This window comes from Ascaphus truei, chromosome 1 (assembly GCF_040206685.1).
Source record: "Ascaphus truei isolate aAscTru1 chromosome 1, aAscTru1.hap1, whole genome shotgun sequence".
Lineage (NCBI taxonomy): Eukaryota > Metazoa > Chordata > Amphibia > Anura > Ascaphidae > Ascaphus > Ascaphus truei.
Genome location: NC_134483.1, coordinates 240,777,766 through 240,796,883, shown reverse-complemented (window position 1 = coordinate 240,796,883; position 19,118 = coordinate 240,777,766). Strand labels below are relative to the sequence as shown.

General features: G+C 42.2%; 1 protein-coding gene across 5 annotated transcripts in view; it reads right to left on the bottom strand.

Annotated features, from left to right (window-relative positions):
• Window positions 1-18,445, bottom strand: part of NUDT12 (nudix hydrolase 12) — a 55,339-nt gene extending 36,894 nt beyond the window's left edge. The window contains exons 1-3 of one of the 5 annotated variants that reach the window (XM_075602180.1): window positions 18,342-18,403; window positions 14,725-14,803; window positions 1,990-2,185 (exon numbers count right to left, since the gene is read on the bottom strand). In XM_075602180.1, coding sequence (XP_075458295.1) covers window positions 1,990-2,185; window positions 14,725-14,758 — 230 coding nt within the window. In that variant the 5' untranslated portion in view covers window positions 14,759-14,803; window positions 18,342-18,403. Of the gene's footprint in view, window positions 1-1,989; window positions 2,186-14,724; window positions 14,804-16,974; window positions 18,046-18,128; window positions 18,306-18,341 lie in introns of those variants that run through there. The other 4 variants (XM_075602148.1, XM_075602155.1, XM_075602162.1 and 1 more) reach the window with 4 other exon arrangements.
• Window positions 18,446-19,118: the final 673 nt, after the last annotated feature.

The following is a 19,118-nucleotide window of genomic DNA, read 5'->3' as shown; positions in this document are numbered from 1 at the left end:
TATAGTAAATTTAATTAAAATGTGTTCTCAAAATACATTTTCTTTAGGATTTACAAGAACAAAGAGACCTTCATTCCCAAACCTTTTCCATGTCTGCACTTCATCTTTTTTCACCTACACTGCTACCATCACCCTAGAATCCCCCTAATTCATTCACCTGTCATCCCATAACTCTCAGCCAAGATACTCCCTCCATTTAATAGCACTTATAACATGTTAAAAATATATTATATACCAATGTTGTATATAGTAGTTTAACAAAGTGTTAGCGAGCTAGGGGTAAGAATGAGTCCAGACAACTCCTGTATAACATATATACCCAGTCCAGGAGTCTTGACAAAGCGGTAAACGCGAAACAATCGTCGACGGGGCTCTTTTAAACTGTGTCAGTGTCAGCTTTACCTTACTTTTCTAGTGGTGGACACTAATACAATATAATGGCTGCGATATTGAGGTGAATGGCTTGGAACGCCATCGTTATAGTCTTTCAGCTAACCAAGCACACAATTGCAATACTTATCGAAGGGACAAGGAGCTGGATTCACTCCTGCGTGCAACATTGTCTAAATTGGGCAAACAGCTGACACCCAGGTAGTATTTCATATCTGCTACTATCACTGCTCTATCAGCACTACGTTGCTATCTTTATATGCCCCTTATGTTAACTGTGATCATAGGGGCTTAGAGCATAGTTAAGCACACAGTAAACTTCAGCTATACTTTTTTATAGAGAGGATAGACAGCATAGCTGCAGCTGATTTGCTATACAGATGGAGGGAAAACTGTTTTCTCTGAATCAGAGTAACAAACAACAATTCTTGCCATTATAGCATATATTGCTGTTTCAGGCTATACTTTAAAGCACCTGACGAGACTTACCACTCGCAGTTCCACACCACTATACTCCTCTCCCTGGCCAGGGGGGAGTGTAATTACCTACCCATACTAACTTAAGCAACTAGACACTGCCATTTCCAGAACGACAATAGGGGTCTATCCTATGGTAGCGATCCGCTACTACTGGCACAGTTCCAGCTATCTGACACAATAGTGCCATGATCAATTTTTATCCTCCTTTATGCACCATTTATTTTAATAGTAAATTTGAATAAAGACAATTTTAACAATTACATATACCACTAGCGATAATTGAGTGCTACATTAACTGAGTTCTTTTTCTTTCTGTTCATTAAAAATATATTAAACAGATTTTTTGACAATCAAGAATTTTCATAGAGGGCAAGAGTGATGGAAGCAGTGTAGGTGAGAAAAGGTAAAGTGCAGGCATAGGAGGGGTAGGGTGTGCAAGTGTCCCAGAGGAAAGAGAGGAAGGGGTTAAATACCTCAGGGGTAGGGTGGGGAAGCGGTTAAGTGCGCCAAAAGGGAAGGGGTTAAGAATCCCAGCAGGGGGGAAGAAGGGGTTAAGGGTCCCAGAGGAGGGGTAGAGAGGAATGGGTTAAGGGACCCAGTGGGAGGCTGGGTGGAGGGGTTAGAAAAAGGAAAGTGTGTTGTTTCACTGCTGCCTCTGCTCTCACACGCCATCTGCCATGCTGCCACAAGCTTCTCCCCGGCATCCCAAAATATCACGATCACAGGTAATCTCTCATATTGGCACACCGGAAAATTCTGTTATAGCGATATTTTGATATATCGGTATATCGCCCAACCCTAAGTGGAACTAGTGCAGGAGTGTAGAAAGCTTGTATACATGTTTAGCCAGGGTTCGGCTTTGGAGATGAGTGTCTGCACAAAGTAGTAGCATAGCAGTTTAGTGAGGCGGCACGGACATAATCGGAAATTGTGACAAGACTATATGGGTCAGTGGAAGTTGGTAGGGAAGAACGTTTACATTTTAAACTGGATTCCGAAGACTGAAGGTCAATAGAACAGTTTGCAAGTTTAGTGAGGAGAACTGGAGTACTCTTAGTTGGTTCATCTAACTTGGAGTACAAATAGCAAAAATGTAACAGAATACAGAAATGTATTTACCCTTTCTCCAAGAGCATCTTCACTGCATCGAAGTGTCCATTTCTTGCACTATACATAAGAGCACTCCATCCATTTTCAGCAGTTTCATTTATGAGAGAGGATGAATGGCTGAGCAGAGCAAACAGTTTAGTAGTATCACCCAATGCAGAAAAGTTGTGAAGCTGAGAAATCATTTCCGTCCTAGGATTCATCCTTTCTGAAACACAAACATTTACTGAATTTAAGACAAGTAAAACACAGGCAACATTTATGATATTTGAATCCTAGATAATACTTAAATTAATAAAATGTAGCCAACCTAGGGTCTCATGCACAAAACACGTTTTTTAAAGCGCCATTTTTGACAGTGTTGCTTTCACGGTATGCAGAAAGTCCCGAATACCAGTGATAGCAACATTTTTACAATTGGCGAGTATCCTGCGGTGTGATGATCGTCGCTATGAGAACTAGGAAATGGTGTGGCATGTTTAAAAAAGTTATTTTGGAATTTGGCGATAATCTCGTGAGACAACCAATTTGTCGTGCGGCCTATTTAAATGCTCTATTTATTTTTATTCTTTCTCTGTGTTGTTGGGAGTGAGAGACAGACAGAGCTAGGCGTTTGGAGGATTTGGGATTGCTACAGTTGTTGTGTATTTTGATAGATTTTTCTTGTGTTGTTTTGTTTACACATTTTTGTTCTTATGAGTTTGAAAGTGTTTTGTGAGTGTGTCGTTTAATTTGTTTATCTGTTATTTGTGAGTGCTAAATGAATGTACGGTAGGCATGGGAGTCAGAGGAGTGATGGTGGGGTGACTGCTGGAGTGAGTGGTGGTGCTGAGGTGAGTGGTGTTCGTATGAGTCGGCGTGTGAGTGCACATGTGAGTCAAAGAGTAGTGGTGGTGGTGGTGGTGGTAGGGTGAATGGTGGTGGTGTTGGCGATAGTGTTAGGCTCCTGCAGTCTCTTCCATTGGAAGAATGGGAGTCCAGTCAGCAGCAGCCGAGCTCAGTGGTTGTAGCTGGGCGTAAGAAGCATATAGAAAAAAAACCCGTAATATACTTTTCAGCGATGAGGAGAATCAAGTCCTTGTAACTGGTATTTTGGAGCATTATGACCGGCTGTATGGGAACTTAGTAGGTAAGAAATTCCTTTGCAATGACCGTTAAAATTTATATAGCCATCTATTATCTAACATTTATTAATTCACATTGAACGGACATTTACATATAAATGTCATATTTTCGATATACACGTTATCATTGAGTGTTTAAAACCAGTATACGAATAGAGGAATTGTACAATTGTATGTAAATATAATATATTCTCATATTCATTAGTTGCTTATTATGTATCAACCTTTTTTGTACCACACATATTCTTTTGCAAACAGCATGTTGAAAAATGTTTAGAAGTGTACACACGTTCCTTTTAAAGAAATATTTGATGTTAAGATATGTACAGTACATGATAAAAGTTATTTTGTTATATATCTAAAGGTAAGACCAATGTACATGTCAAAAATTATTTGTGGGAACAGATTAGATTGCAGGTCTGAACTCGTGATAACTGCAGAAAACGATTTGATAATATAAAACAGAAATTGAAGGCGAAATTGCAACATGTACATTTACATGCTTCAGAAACTGGAGGAGGACCTCCAGTCCCAATCTAAGGCTGACTACGTTGGAGGAGCAGCTGAGTGAAAGATTCTTACCTGTCATGGTTCAAGGGTTGTCTGGTGATAGGGATATCGGTGTGTACGATCACCCGATTCCCCCAGGTCAGTAATTTTACATCCGTTAACGTTTTCATTTGAAATGTATTTTTTAAAAATTCAAAAATACAATATCATTAGTGTTTTAAGTTGTTTATTCTGACTCACAGAAGAAACTGTATTACACACCCCTTTATACATATCTGCATTGACATAGTATGTAGTAGTATTCACAGTGTATTTTTCATGATGTCATGTGTCAATGTAAAACATTATTGATATGTAGCATATACAGCTGCTGATGATCAAAGTTAAACACTCACATATATAAAAAAAAAAAAAAAAAGATTATAATGAATTATATATTCTTATGTATGCAGACTACAGATAATGTTATGTTAACATACTTGTCATTATTAACAACTCACTTTTCTGAACTTTACATAGTGCCAGCACCTGCATCCCATATGTCATCACCATTAATGGATGGTCAGGCCATCGATTTTAAACATGATTGTGTGTAAATTAATATGCCATAACTACACATTCATATGACCATGGGAGAGTTGCAGATGTGACCAACATCTGCAAAGCTATCTAATAAAAATGTGGACATTTGATGTTGCAGTTACATAAAAATTTAGTAATTGAGTTGTCAAATCAACAGCATTAATGAGATCACACAAATATTCCATGTTCTGATGCATGGCCGATTCACTAGGTACCGTTTCAGTAGCATAAATTGTAATGCTCAATTTAAAATCAGACATTACATTCATTATGAGTGTGATGTCATAATTGAATGTGTTACTGACAATGAAATCAGCACACATTGTTACATAAAACTATGTTAATGATATTTTAGATGTGCAATCAATTAATGTTATCTTATATTAACTGAAGAAGTATTACATGTTAAGTTTTAATTGCTATGGTGTGCACCAATAGTGTCCTTCTTGTTAGAGTTATAGTGGGTTCCTACCAACTATATCTCTATTTTTGAAAATCCAATTTAAGTGTACATTTGTATATTCAATTTTCAATGTATGTCCTTTCATACATATTGTAACAGGGAGAACATGTTCATTCTATTTTCAATCACGCTTATGCGTGTCATCACATTTCTGCATATGCATGTATGGCAAATTGGAACCTTGTTGAAACGCATATGCGTCATCATATTACTACGCACGTGAGGAATGTACAGTACAGTACTGTGCATGTGTGTTACTGTACAGTAAGATAAAGTACATATCCTCACGGAGTCGCTAAATATCTGCTATACAGTAGTACAGTACTGCTGGTAATGTATATAACTAGTAAAAACAACTTTTATTTTCTAGATTTATACAGTATAGTGTACATACTGTACTGTAAGTGTATTTAAGCATTAAAGGTACATTAATTTCATTACTGTACAGTAAGATAAGTGCATTTCCTCATGGAGTCGCTAGATATCTGTTGTACAGTAGTACTGCTCTTTGTGTATCTACAGTACTGTACAGTATATAGTAAAAATACCGTTTATGTGCTACACTGTAGTTATATACTGTATATATATATATTTAAATGCATTTAGAACTTTACATTACAGTATGTACTGGATTTTAAAGATTTTTATAGTGTATATTTAAATGCATGTAGAACTTTACATTTTATTTCCTTGATAGTACTATTCAAGCACTAAAAGCAACTTAATTTCAAGATTTATATACTGTATACGGTACTGCACTGTAGGTCAGATATTTATATATATATTTAAATACCTTTACAACTTTATGTACAGTACGGTGTAGTACTGTACCTGTACTACTGTAAGTGGCTAAACAGTAAAACATGAACACACCAAAAAGTATATGTAAAGAATGAAAAATTAGATTTTTTTTTCAGTATAAGGAAGGAAAAATGCATAATACAAAAATATAACGTCGCCTCTTCTTCCAAATTTACAATCGTGTCTTTTTCTCCTTCGCAATGGATGGTGCTTCTTGGACATCTTGGTCTGTAAAGAAAGAGACAATATTATATATTTCCAATCGCACGGTACATTATTCAATCCAGCTTTTTGGGATGTTTGGGGAAAAAGGGCATGACATGGGAAACAGTACATTATGACTATAGTGCCTTGTATCTTCTGCTTGGGGGTGGGAGGGGGGGAGGGGGGAGAGACAAAGCATGCATGGCATGGGCTACTGCACTTTACAATAGGACTAGAGGTTTACAGCACAGTACATTAGGGTTTGGAGGGAAGGGACATGGCATACATGGATTTGAGCAGTGTCTTACCTGGCAGTATTGCTGGGAGAGTTTCCTGCACATTATCTTTGCCCAACTCCAGACATGCCGAACCGGAAGTGACGCGACGGAGCTGATCATGCCCACCGGAAGTGACGCGGCGCGCCGGAGATACCGCAGCAGGAGATCCCCACACTGTTATGATGTAGAGAGGAACACAGGGAGCCTGCGGATAAGACCTGTCCGGGACATCGGCGGTGCGGTGAGCTGTGGCAACCACCCTTACCTTCCTATCACTTATATAGTGACAAAACGCCTGTATTGATTTTTAACATTGTGAGTGCACATTTTATTACTACATAAAGTTTATCTGTAAACCATTGATCTGCACCATGGAGGTCTGTCTTTATCTTTCCATGTATACCTGCTACTGACATCCCAGTCTCAGCTGCTTCCCGTTCACGTCCAGAGGGACCCACCAGACTCTACCTATCCCGCCACTGTACATATCCTACTGACATTCTGTGAGTAGGCAGCACATAGGGGCCAAGCATCATATTATCTCACACCTGAACAATAGTCTGCACTTAGTGTGTTTCCTTTTTGTTGTGTTTTTCCCTACATGCTCCCCCTGGGTTGAGAAAATATCGTTTGATCATCTGGGACCAGTCAAGACAGTCCCTTCCAGAGGGTCTGAGCAGGGGGTTACAACCTATATTATATTTTCACTATTACACTATTTTTAGTCACAACCTTCTTTAAGATCACTATATGTGTGTTATATATATTCACTGTATTTTAAGTGATCACTAGTATTTAATTAGCGCCAGTTTTCACCAATCACGTTGTCACAACTCCAGACATGCAAAATAGAAAATAAGCATTAAACAATAAAATATTTTTTTTTTTTTTAAATCAACTGTTTTTTTTTAAGATTAAAAACATTGGCGGCGCATCTTTATTTGTAAATAAATGTATAACTAGTAGTCATCAAACAAGTCGATTGACCTCTAGGGAAGAGCCCTTGTATGCCTCAAAAGGCTATTGATGCGGTCTCTCACGGTTTTCAGAAGAAGACAGGTAGCTTAAAAATAGAACTTCACTTCCTCAATAATTGTTTTCCTTAAATTTGCAGGAAGAGCCTTCTTGTATTTATTGTCTTCATAATTGACATTTTGTGTCCACTTGCTGTGCAGTTCAAAACTGACGTGGTGTTTAAAGATGAACTGGGCATTTTTCTGAAGTAGACCACCACAGCTGATCTGGTATTTCTCCCGGATGCTCTGGGGCAGGTCTCTCAGCATGATGTGTGGGAGCTGTACAATCCTGGGTGCTGGAACGGGTGTGCTTCTGGCAGCGAGTGTTGGTAGATGGTCAGGGAGGATGCTTTCCTCCTGTTGTGGCCTTATCGGGGTTGTCATCTCCTGTCGTGGCCTTATCGGGGTTGCAATCTCCTCCACCAGGACATGCATGTATTCTGCAGGCGGAGGGGTTGAGCGTGGAGGGTCCCGTTGTGTGCTTAGTGTTGGAAGCGTGAAGGTCAAATCCAGGGATTGAGAGGGTGCATGGGAAGGGAGGGGGGTTGTGGTTCCTCCATAGTAGTATAAGGCACTTCAAGGCCACCCTCCTGCGTCAGACATACAGGGGCAGGGACTACAAGCAAAGAATAGAGCCCCGCGATGTTCCTCTCAATCTTATTCAGACGAATACCCATGCACCTATCCCTATTCTCCATGGTCTCCAAAAGACGATCCATCTTGGCCTAAATTCGGTCCCTGTATTGCTCTGTTGAGTTGTCAGTGATTTCGATTCCACTGAAAACATCCAGCATGGGGGTGACCAAGCTGGATCTGGTGCCAGGAGTGCTGGTGTCACCCAGACGAACATCTGCATGGCTGGGTGCTGGAGGTGAGCTGGGGGCTTTGGGCCGATCAGCGTTGCTGGGTGCTGAAGCAGCTGAGCTGGGGCTTTCCGGACGAACATCGGCATGGATGGGTGCTGGAGCAGGTGAGCTTGGAGTTTTCTGCGAGCGGTATCAACTGGGTTAAGAAGCCACCGGAGTAAGTGCTCCAGTGTACATTAACTTTTTTTCATTGTTTTAAACTGTTTGCATCTGTACAATTAATTCGCCATTTTTTTCCCCCTCTCATTCCAGATCCCCAGATTTGAACCTCATCGAACTAGTATGGCATGAGCTGAAGGATCATATGAGAAAGGTTGTTGAAACGTCCAAAAAGGAGGAATTAATACAAGGAATAATGAGTTTCTGGAATGACACACTGACTGTACAAAGATGCAACAACTACATAGACATATTAGAAGCATTTTGCCTGTTCTTTTAGAGCGTAATGGGAATGCCACTGACATGTAGTAAGGTACAGTACTGTACTGTAGTAAGGTAAGTACAGGTATAGTAAGTATAGTAAGGTAAGTATGTACTGACAATAACTTGATTAAATGTTAGCCTTCTATTAACGGTAATTGAACGTTATCCATTTTATGTCTGCGCTTACTCTCCACTTTATATATACAGTACTTAATTATATACAGAACTGTATGTATAGTATTTGTATTAGATGTGTGTATTCCCTATTTTATTTAAAAATTCATTATAGTTTACATGTACAGCAAGATAAAATTAATAAACTGCAGTATGTGTGGCTTTCAGTAGTATTAACTAGTCAAGGCCTTAAATTCACCAATCCTGCAGCCATTTTTTTTCCTTTCACAGATACAACACTTCTGGAAGGTGGGGGGCGGGGGGGAATGTACAAGTTTATTGTACTTTGTGCATATAGCCAATAGTTTGTCCTAATCCCCCCTCTCTCAATGACAAAAGGTTGTTTACACCGGCTGAGGTGACTCAGCTAAACCCCATGGAATTAAAATCTAGATTACCCAAAACTAGCCAAATGTTTCATCTTGGTGTACATAATGCTGTGATGATCCTGCAGAATTAAAGTTGAAAGAAATTATTTGAACGGTTGTAAAATACAATAAAAGTTATGATTGTACCGTGTGTGTGTGATATTTCCATCAACAGTATGACTGTAAGCAGACAAAGCCTACCCAAAGTTGAAGGTATTGAATGCCTACCCAAAGTTGAAGGTATTGAATACAATGTAGTGATTTTATAAATGTAAAAATTGATAACATTTGAGAAAAAACACATAGCAAAGTTTTCCCTAAAATCACTCATTTATTAAGTCCTGCTCGAGAAAAAAAAATATGACTTTAATTTTTCTTTTTGGACTTCAATTTCATTTTGGCAGTGAAGTGATTGTAGACCATTTAATATGCAGGACTTCTAAGGCATGTGCATGCACGTGAAACCAGGCAAAGTAAATACCCGGCCAAGAACAAAAGGCTCAAACATAATTTTACTTTCTTGTTTAAGTTCCCATGGCCCGAGGCAGTGGAGGTGTTGATAAGGAGCCGAATGCCTTTTGCTCAGTTTACTGAGGGAAATATGGGGGAGGGTGCAACTCCGTAAATTTCATCTTTGTGTAATTCTGGGTTGACCATGTAAAAATTGATAAAATATTCTTGCCCGATAAATTACACCTGCGAAGCCCAATTATACAAGCAACCTCATTGTTCAAATCACAACATTGTTAAAATAATAATGTTGAAATTGATTAAATATATATATTTTTAAAAAAGCATTACATAAAGTGTTTCTTCAAATCACTCATTTATGAATCCCTTCAAGAGAAAAAAAAAGGATATGCCTTGTGAAGTCATTCTAGCCAAATTACAGTGCGGGTCTTCTTATCAGCCCTGCAAGACCCAAAGCATATGTAATGTGTTTTTCTGTGTGAATGTCCTGGATCGGCCGGCGGAGGTGTTGATAATGAGTCAAATGCCTTTTCCTTGGTTTTGTGGGGGGGAAGGTGCAACTAAAATATTTCATCTTTCATCCTGTATATAATTGTGTGATGAGCGTGCAGGATTACAGTTGAAAGAAATAATTTGAAATGTTGTAAAATATAAACAACATTTTTCAGTCCCTTGAAGAGTCATAGAGAAATAAAAACGTAGTGATTTTATAAATGTAAAAATTGATTAAGTATTTTAAAAAATTGCATCGCACAAGGTTTTGTTTCCAGCTCACAATTATTTTCTCCTCTAAAAAAAATGTTACTTTAATTTTTTTTGTTTACCGTTGGATTTCTACAGTACTGTAAGTCCGATTGCCAGTGAAGGCTTTCTATTGTACACTAGTTCACAATGTGCATGCGTGAGGAACCAGGAAATGTAAATTTCAATACCAGCAGACAAATCATGAAACCGTCTTAGACTTTTAGATAGCTACAGTACAGTACTGTAGTCCCATGCCTTTGCTTTGTGGGGCCGGGGGGAGGTGAGATGCAACTCAATTGGTCTGTTTTACAGTACTACACAGATCATTAAGGATTAGAAAACAACTGTTTGAACTGTTTGCAAAGTAGTTATTTTCTAAATCTTAACATTGTTTAAATATGTAAAAAAAAAGCATCACTTAATGTTTTCCATTAACCATGAATTGGAATAAAATCAAACAACATCTTGGTGTGAAATTTCAAATACATGTTATAACCTGTAATAAAATCACAGTGCATAATGTGTTGTCCAAAATAATACTGTAGCGTGGCAAAGTTTTAAAAGCGTGAAGCTGGTGATACGGACTGTATAAAAGTAAAAAAGGCAACGTTTTAAAAAAAGCGATAATAGAGTTCCATCGAACTTTATCCTTATCTTTTGATGCTCGATTTCGATATTTAATTTCTGGAAAAAAATTAATAAATGATGCTATAAACTCCGGTAGTGCCCATGGGTCAAGTCACGCTCTAGTGCGCATGTGTAGAAGCATTGACGGGCTATGGCAGGCATACAGTACACTATACCAACCTGCTCTCCTCGGCGCCTCCCACCACCCCCATGCTTGGCCCCGGCGTCAAATGACACGCAGTCATGTGACTTCACGTTCCCATGGTAATTTGACGCCGGGTTACCATGACAATGCATTGCTAGAAGGGAAGATGCTGTAAGTGTATTATAGAGGCTTTATGCGATACCACGGCATTTAATTAAAATGCCTGGGGGGAGAGTGTGGGACCTCTATAACTGCCGCGCCTCCTTCAGAAAATCTAGCGCCCCCACAGGGGAATTAAAGTTAATACTGTATAGTACATTATATTTACCTTCTTTATAAACTTTGCCAAATGGGTGGAGATGAGACAATATCAGAGATATATTGTGCATACAAGCTGGGGTCACTCATGTAGTCTGCATTATCTTTATCTTCATTATTTACGCTGCTAACCGGGTGATGACCCAATGTCAGGGGTGTACAGCAAGGTGCGTAACAGCGGGGATCACTCATGTAATCAGCATTACAGGTGCCTTCTGAAGCTGGTCATCAGGCGTTGCAAGGTAGCAAGAATTGCTGTTCACCAGGTTTTCAGTCACAGTCGGCCCGTTATTGCAATAGTATTGGGAAGCCGATTTGGGTACCTGTACACTGCAAAGTCGGGAAGTACGTACAGGTACTGTATAAATCTTAAATGGATGAAATCCGACCTTTCTTCTTTTGCAGTCACCATGAGCAACATACCGGCAAAAGCTTGGAGCACAGCCTGTCACGGGCGAACAGGTTTATCAACACCTTTTTATACCGGGATCATTAATTAAGCAAAGCAAGGACGTAAAATAAATTGTAATTTATTTCAGGAAAAGACACACACACACACACAATGTAACACAATTTACAGGGTTAACACACTTACTGGGAATGGGGCTAATGAATAAAACTGTCCTTTAAACGAAATTCACAAAAATGACCTTTGTAGTGTCACGCTGTGCTCACCACAAACAAGGCGAGACCACAGTGCTGAAATAGAAAAGGCTATAACGTCACCCAAAACCACAAGGGCGCATCTGGAGTGTAGATTTGGTCTGGGTAACCGGGTCGGGGTTGGAGAGGTACGGATGGTCGATATACTTGCCGGGGTCAGAGGAGGAGAGATACGGAACGTTGTAGGTACTATTAGCAGTGTCCGGGTTTGGAGAGAGTACAGTCGTCGTTGTCCGAATGCCGAGGTCAGGTTTGGAGAAGTGTGGATCGTAGTGGAAAGCCGGATGGGTACACAGAATGAGGAACAGCAAGACAAGACTGTGGAGGCAGAGAAGAGGTAAGTACAACGCAACTGGTTTGTAACGGATCGGGGGACTCACGCTTCCCAGCGTGTCCCCGTCACCCCAGGTCCCACGGCGGCTAACTGTCCCTCTTCCCTACGTCTCCACTCTCTCCTCCTCCTCTCTGAGCCAATCCTCCGTGGCACGGTCTGCACGCCCAGGCACACGTTCAGGGCACGCGCGCGGCCTCCTCACTGAGCGCTAGCGCGCACTCCCGATCGCTTGTCACTTGCCGTGGGACACGCGCCCCTCGGCGTGCCTCCGTCATCCCATACCTTACCGTACCTGGCTCCTCCTTCCCTTCTGCCTCTCATGCCAAACGCCTCCTCCGCAATACACCCCACGCCCTGGTACACGTGCGGTGCGCGCGCATAACAATCTTACAGAAGGCGCGCGCACCCGCTCTAGTTATCAGCCGTCCCCAGGCACTGGCTACGCCCCCCGTCAGTTGCAGGCAATTACCCTGGATTACCTCCCTGTCTCCTCCCCTGCTCTCACGGACCTATCCCTGCAATTACCCACTCACGCCTCTGCTCCACCCCTCACCCCTATTGGCCCTTCTTCCCATATAACCCCACTCTGTCCTCTCAGTCCTTGCTCTGCATAGCTTTCCTGTAGCTCCTGTGTGTGCAGTGTCTATGCCTAGCTCCCTTGTCTGTTTCAGCTCTGCTTCCTGTCCCTGCCCGTTTGGATTCCTTTGGTTTGAACTTGAACTCTGCTTTGGACTTGAATACGCTGCTCTCTCCAACCCCTGAACTCTGGCTCTTGGACATTAACCTCCAACCTCTGGCACCCCGGACTCAGCAAGTATAACGTTAACCCTTACTCACCAGGCCCAGCAACACAACTTACCACACTCTGGGCACGCCCTCACAGCTGTGGGTGCGTGTTATACCCTTACCCACCTCAGAACCATCTAACGCCTGTATGCCCGCAGACCTGGCCAGTCCCCAGTACTATGCTCAGCCAATTTGCCAGTGGGGCAGCTGAGCATATGTAGGGGAGAGGGTCCAATGAGCTTCCTGCCGCGTGGAGGTGTGTGCAAAGCTGCGAGGGCTGTGGTAAGACAGAGGCACTCTCTGCACCTGTATTCTGAGTGTTAGAGAGGCAGTCCGTTCATACAGAGAGTGCATGCATGTGCGCGCCAGAAGTGAGCGCGGGAAAAAGCTTTTTAGAGCTAGCACGGGCGCACCAGTAACGTTGCCTGGCGTGGCTGGAGGTGGAAGCGAATGGCACGGAAGACCCCATGGGGATAGAGGTGAGTGGGGAGCGCGCCGATGGCGGTGTGGCTCCCTGAGCCTCACATGTAGGAGCCCTTTCCAATGACCGGGAGGTACTCACAAAATCCTGGAACCGATTTCGGCATGCAATGCCAGCCACAACCGCTACGTTCTCAAAAAGTGGGATTTAGAATATTTTCTCACTCAAAATCTTTGAAGCCGGCTCGCGTCTATTCAGCACAGAGCATCTTTAAATTTGCTACTGATGGTTTGGCACTTGGAATCTGCCCTCCCGATTGGCTGCAAGGCTCCTTATTGGTTTCAGTGTCCCATTAACAAACCTTTACAGCCTATCAGAGCGTGGGAATTCTCTTGCCAGCCAAATCACTGATTTGCTAATATTGTAAAGCCGGGGGGGGGGGCACCTTTTTTCATTCTGCAAAGGGGCATGCGCCAACCTGGCACCTCTGCCTCTTTGTGAATCCTGGACAGTGGGTGGGCTCAGTATGCAGTCTGGGCTCTGGCAAATGGTGGCCGGATAGCCCTCTGTTATCCCAGGATGCTGGTACTTAGAACAGAAGGGGTACTGCAGTTCTGCTTAACACCTTGGCATCCCTGAAGCTTTCAAGTCCGGACTCCGCCCAGACCCTTAGGCACCAAGCTCGGTAGCCATCTGTTCTTTCGGAATCCATGACTTGGAAATCCCACAGTTCATTCACAGGTTATCAGCATATATAGCTATGTGTCCTGTATTTTGTGTGATAAAGAGGTATAAGCCCCTGTTCTGGTGTCAGGGATGGTGAGGGAATATATTGCCTACACTCACTAGCCTCATTCTTGGTACACTCTACAAATAATTTTTAAACCTTTAACACACAAAATCACTCTCACGTTTATCATATAGCTGGAGCATCCCCTGAACCCTTATACTAGGTTCAGGGTACCTGGACATGTATCTGGGCACCCCACCTTATACTAAGGACCCCCTGTATGGTTGCAGGTATACATTAACCCATTCATGCCCGTTTACCTTGTCTGGGTGATGCTGCAGCAAGAATCCTGGCAGTGAGTCGTAAGAACGTTTTCAGAGTCAGAGTTTGCCGGGAGCAATGTGCTTGGCTGTATCCAAGAATCTCACTCGATTGCCGGATCCAACTTTTGGGGTATCCCATAACTCCGGAACCCCGATAGACACATTCTGTAAAGATTTTATCCGGCAAAACCACCCTGAAACTTACAGCCTAGAAATCTCCCGGTCCCAGCACCCCCAGGAAAGGCAAAACACAAATAAATCTTTAATGTTGCATAATTTGCACACAGTCACAGTAATGCATTTCTACTATCTGGGTCCAAGAGCTGCCACTCTAGGACCTCAACACATGGATCAAGGGTAACCAAGTGGGCTTTACCTTTATTAGTGAGCCTGGTTAACCCCTTCACCATCACACAGACCAAATCCTCTTGTACAGGTATCTCCCAGAGGCAGGGCTGTGCGAAAAAAGCAATCATCATTAGTTAATGTTTGCCTAATCGAATGCTTCCAGCCACGTTGGTTCGGTGAAAATTTGAAGAATTCAGATTTTTCAACTACTGTATATAGTAGTAAATCTCTGCTAAAGTTGCCTTCTTATCTGTTTTAGCATTAATTGCAGAAAATATGAAAAATGCGTAACTACATTGTGATTTTGTATAAGGACTTGACATGACTTGACTTGACATAATGTCCATTCAGCAATTGCAGGGATAGCAATGTAGAATAACGGGATAAGCATTGTGTATACTGTGGAGATTTTAATTATGAAACGCCTTAATTTGATAACGTCTTCAGCGAGCAAGGTCAATTTACAATGGATGATTGTAGTGGCCACTCTTTTTATCTAGTTTTAAACACCTGCAAATTGACTACACACAACTCACTGGTTGCCTTGTGCAAAGGGATTCACTTTTGCCATCTGGCGGAAACACGCAGAACTGAACCCAAACAAATCACAATCACATTAATCAAGGAAAATCAACAACGGTAAACATGCATGTGATTGACAGCCTTCACGTAAGATTAACGAGTGAATGCCGCGTGGAATGCAGCAGACTTTGCGCCGAGACAGGATCAAATAATTGCCACTGCATCTGTATGCAATTCCACCTGTGGCCACTATTCGCACATTTGATCTGGGGGAAGAGAGAGAACATATGGAGGGACACCAGTAGCCACTATTCACATCTAGGGGAAGAGATAGAAAGAGAGAACACAAGGACCTGTGCTCAAACAATGGACACTCAAAGAAATATGCAAATTACTACTATTAGCATACTTAACAGGTATATAAGTGGGTCCCATTTTTTGTGCACAGGGGTCTCTCCACGTGTTGTCTAAAGGTTCGTTTAAGGACTCTACAGTAACCAAGAATAATCTCTCTCCTAGTGGCCACTGGCCATATTGCATATATTTGCATACATTTTTTAACGAAACCTTCGCAGATGAATTATCGTCATTGAATATTAAAAAATAAAATGTCGGAATATTTGTGAACTTAATTTGGACACATTCGCCCTTCTGTATCATTGCAGGGCTTTATGGTTGTAGAATTGAACAAGAACCTGGCATCTAACGTCATAACAATGTCCAGTGACTAAGCTCCGTCCTAAAGGGATTACTCAGGCATGTCAATGCAGATTTTAAAGGTCACTGTTTCAGAGTACTAAACACAGATTATATTTATGCAACGGGTTTTGAAATGTGCGTTAACAAAACTTACAACAATTCTTGCTCGTAAATCAGAAAACATTTTTACTATGTAGGTAACAAAAACAGTACAGGCATGCCCCGCATTAACATACGCAATGGGACCGGAGCATGTATGTAAAGCGAAAATGTACTTAAAGTGAAGCACTACCTTTTCCCCACTTATCGATGCATGTACTGTACTGCAATCTTCATATACGTGCATAACTGATGTAAATAACACATTTGTAAGAGGCTCTATAGTCTCCCTGCTTGCGCACAGCTTCGATACAGGAAGGGAGCCAGTATTGCTGTTCAGGACGTGCTGACAGGCGCATGCGTGAGCTGCCGTTTTCCTATTGAGCGATATGTACTTACTCGCGAGTGTACTTAAAGTGAGTGTCCTTAAACTGGGGTATGCCTGTATTTGCATGTGTAGCCCTCGTACCCCTTGGGTAGTGAAATTACCTGTGCTGCTATCACCTGTTCTGCTCACAAGAGGCTTGAGCCTCCGCTACTGGGAGCCTGAGGTATACTTATTATCTTATGCAGCGCCTCCACCGGCGAGGAATCCCAGCATAGTGGGAGGAGCCCCTCACCGGAACCAATATACACAAGGATTACACACGCTTGTATATGAACAGTATTTACTAAACACATATATTGCATACTGTATACCATACCATAACACAGCCACAGCATATGACCCAATTGTGTCACCGTCCAGGTGAATGTTCCCACAGCACTGAACGCCTGAAAGCATTGGCAGATTATCACCCCACAATAACACCTCTCGGTTGATAACCCCAAAGTACTGGAGTGCCTGGGCACTTAACCCCTGAGTGTCTACCAGCAAGTTCCTCCCCAAAGAGTGTGTGTGTGTGTGTGGATAGCGCGCTTCCTGTATGTTGGGGCCCGTTGGTGCACTTGTTAATACCTCCCTGGTCTTAGTCCAGACCAGGAAAACAGCAGCAATCTACAGATCAGCGACGTGGTCCTGTGGCGTGGTCTGATGCTCCTCTCTTGGATGGATCCTCGGCGGATTCCTCTGGAGGGGTCTCCCGACTGGAGTGTACCCCTATAAATAATCTCTATCAAGGAGTCTGAGTAGGCTCCTCTGCAACAGGCTGCACTTCCCTCAGGCAATGTCCTGCAGCATATATACCAGCACTACTATGGTGAAACGGTCCCTATCTGCGGGCTTTCCCTATAGTTTACACATCTGAGTCCATCTACAGTGTCAGGGAACTATCTGGGACCTTGGGGCAATTCTGGCCTAGCCCACCGATGCACTGCTCCGGGGACCCTTCCTGCACCCTCTCTGTCCAGACTGTGACTGCCTCTTCCTGTCACAGCATGCAGTATATCTCCCTTTCCTTTCCTGGCTACACATGGAACTTTCATTAAAAATAAATATCAGTGAAACCTGTTTAAAGTTTTTGCAACAGAGGGGTCAGAAAAGTGATTCCATTTAATTTAAAACGTTTTGCTTGTGGGTGCATGGTTGAGCTCTCTAGGAACACAAGAGAATAGAAGGATTTTTGTGCAGGCTTTGTATTTGCCATGCATTACTGACCCCTCTGATAGCATGGGGAGTTAACCTTCTTTTGCAACATTGTGCACATACAAATAGGTACCACTGTAGTTCCTCTACTTGTGCAGGATATAGCAGGGGTGCACATGATTTTTCTGGGGGGTCGCGGCACCTGCAGATGCCCCGCGCTCTTCCCCATGGCATTTAAATGAAGTGCCAGGAATAGCATGAGGCCTCTGCAGTCTCCTACCTTGTCTTCGGCAAAGCAACATCAAATGACGCCGTGGAGTCATGTGACGCGTCACCATGGTAACGTGCAGCAAATTACGTCACATGACCCCACGCGTCATTTGACGCTGGATTTTAGGTAAGGGGGCGCGAACACAGGGGCTGGCAGGCAGGGTGGCGCAGCGCACAAAGTTTGCGCACCCCTTTGACAGAGGCACCACCAAGCAAATCCTATGGAAGTCCCCTAAACTATGCCACTTAACACACAAAAGAAACATTCAGTTTAACAGGCACAGCTGGTCTTACATGATCCACAACATGTAGTGTACCTGCTAAGAAGGTACAGCTGGAGGGTATGTAAATCCACGCAGAACTTTTGTTATGTCTGTGCCTCAAGGATCCTCCTTAAAACAATTACTGCCCTGTACTTCTGCAGCAACTATTTCACACACACTGTCGATTAATGGCACATATATGTGCTTTGCAATCCAGTTTAACATTCATTATTTCAAAGTTACTTCAATAGCTGATGTAAATAATACCTGTCAGAGTACAGTATGCAGAGGAATATTGGTGCAGCCTTTAGGAAGCAGAGTTATTAAAGATCTGAAAAAGGATCTCTGGGAAAAAGAGCACAGACACTTCCTACTACCGTATAACTCCTACAAACTGCACCCCTTGCCTTATACTGTAGGAACCAAACACACAGTGTTTACCAACCTTAAAAGGATTATAAAAATACTGACAAGCTGAGGCATGCGGTAATGAGAATCAATTAATATTCTATTGGGTATGCCTTTAACGGAGGGAATTCTTATCAGGGCGAAATTATATGTTATCTAATCTTTATGTTTCAGGTACAGTTAAGAATCAAGAAACTTACTGAAAAAAGGACAATTTGATTATACTTACCAGGGTTTTGCCATGTTAAAACGGATAAGAAGCAAAAGGTGATACTGTGTGCTATTATGTATGTTATTGCCCAGAATCCCTGGCTGCAGTGGCAGCATTGTATACTAATAGATAATGGTGAAAAACAGGGTTGTGGACCTGTCTGAGACATGTTAATGTGCTAACAAGTGATATTTGTATTTACTGTACTTAAAAAAATTATTGACCAAGAGATATTTTACGTGCACCATAAGTCTTCTGTATATAGTTTTTCACAGTATATTTGTATATATATGTAACGGGTATTCCACCCCACCCAATCGCATATATATTGTGGGTGCGTAGAACATATAATGTTACCAGGTGTGGTGCGTATACCTGTCAGGCTCACAGGAGGCTGAGCCTCCGCTAGTGAGAGCCTGGGGTGA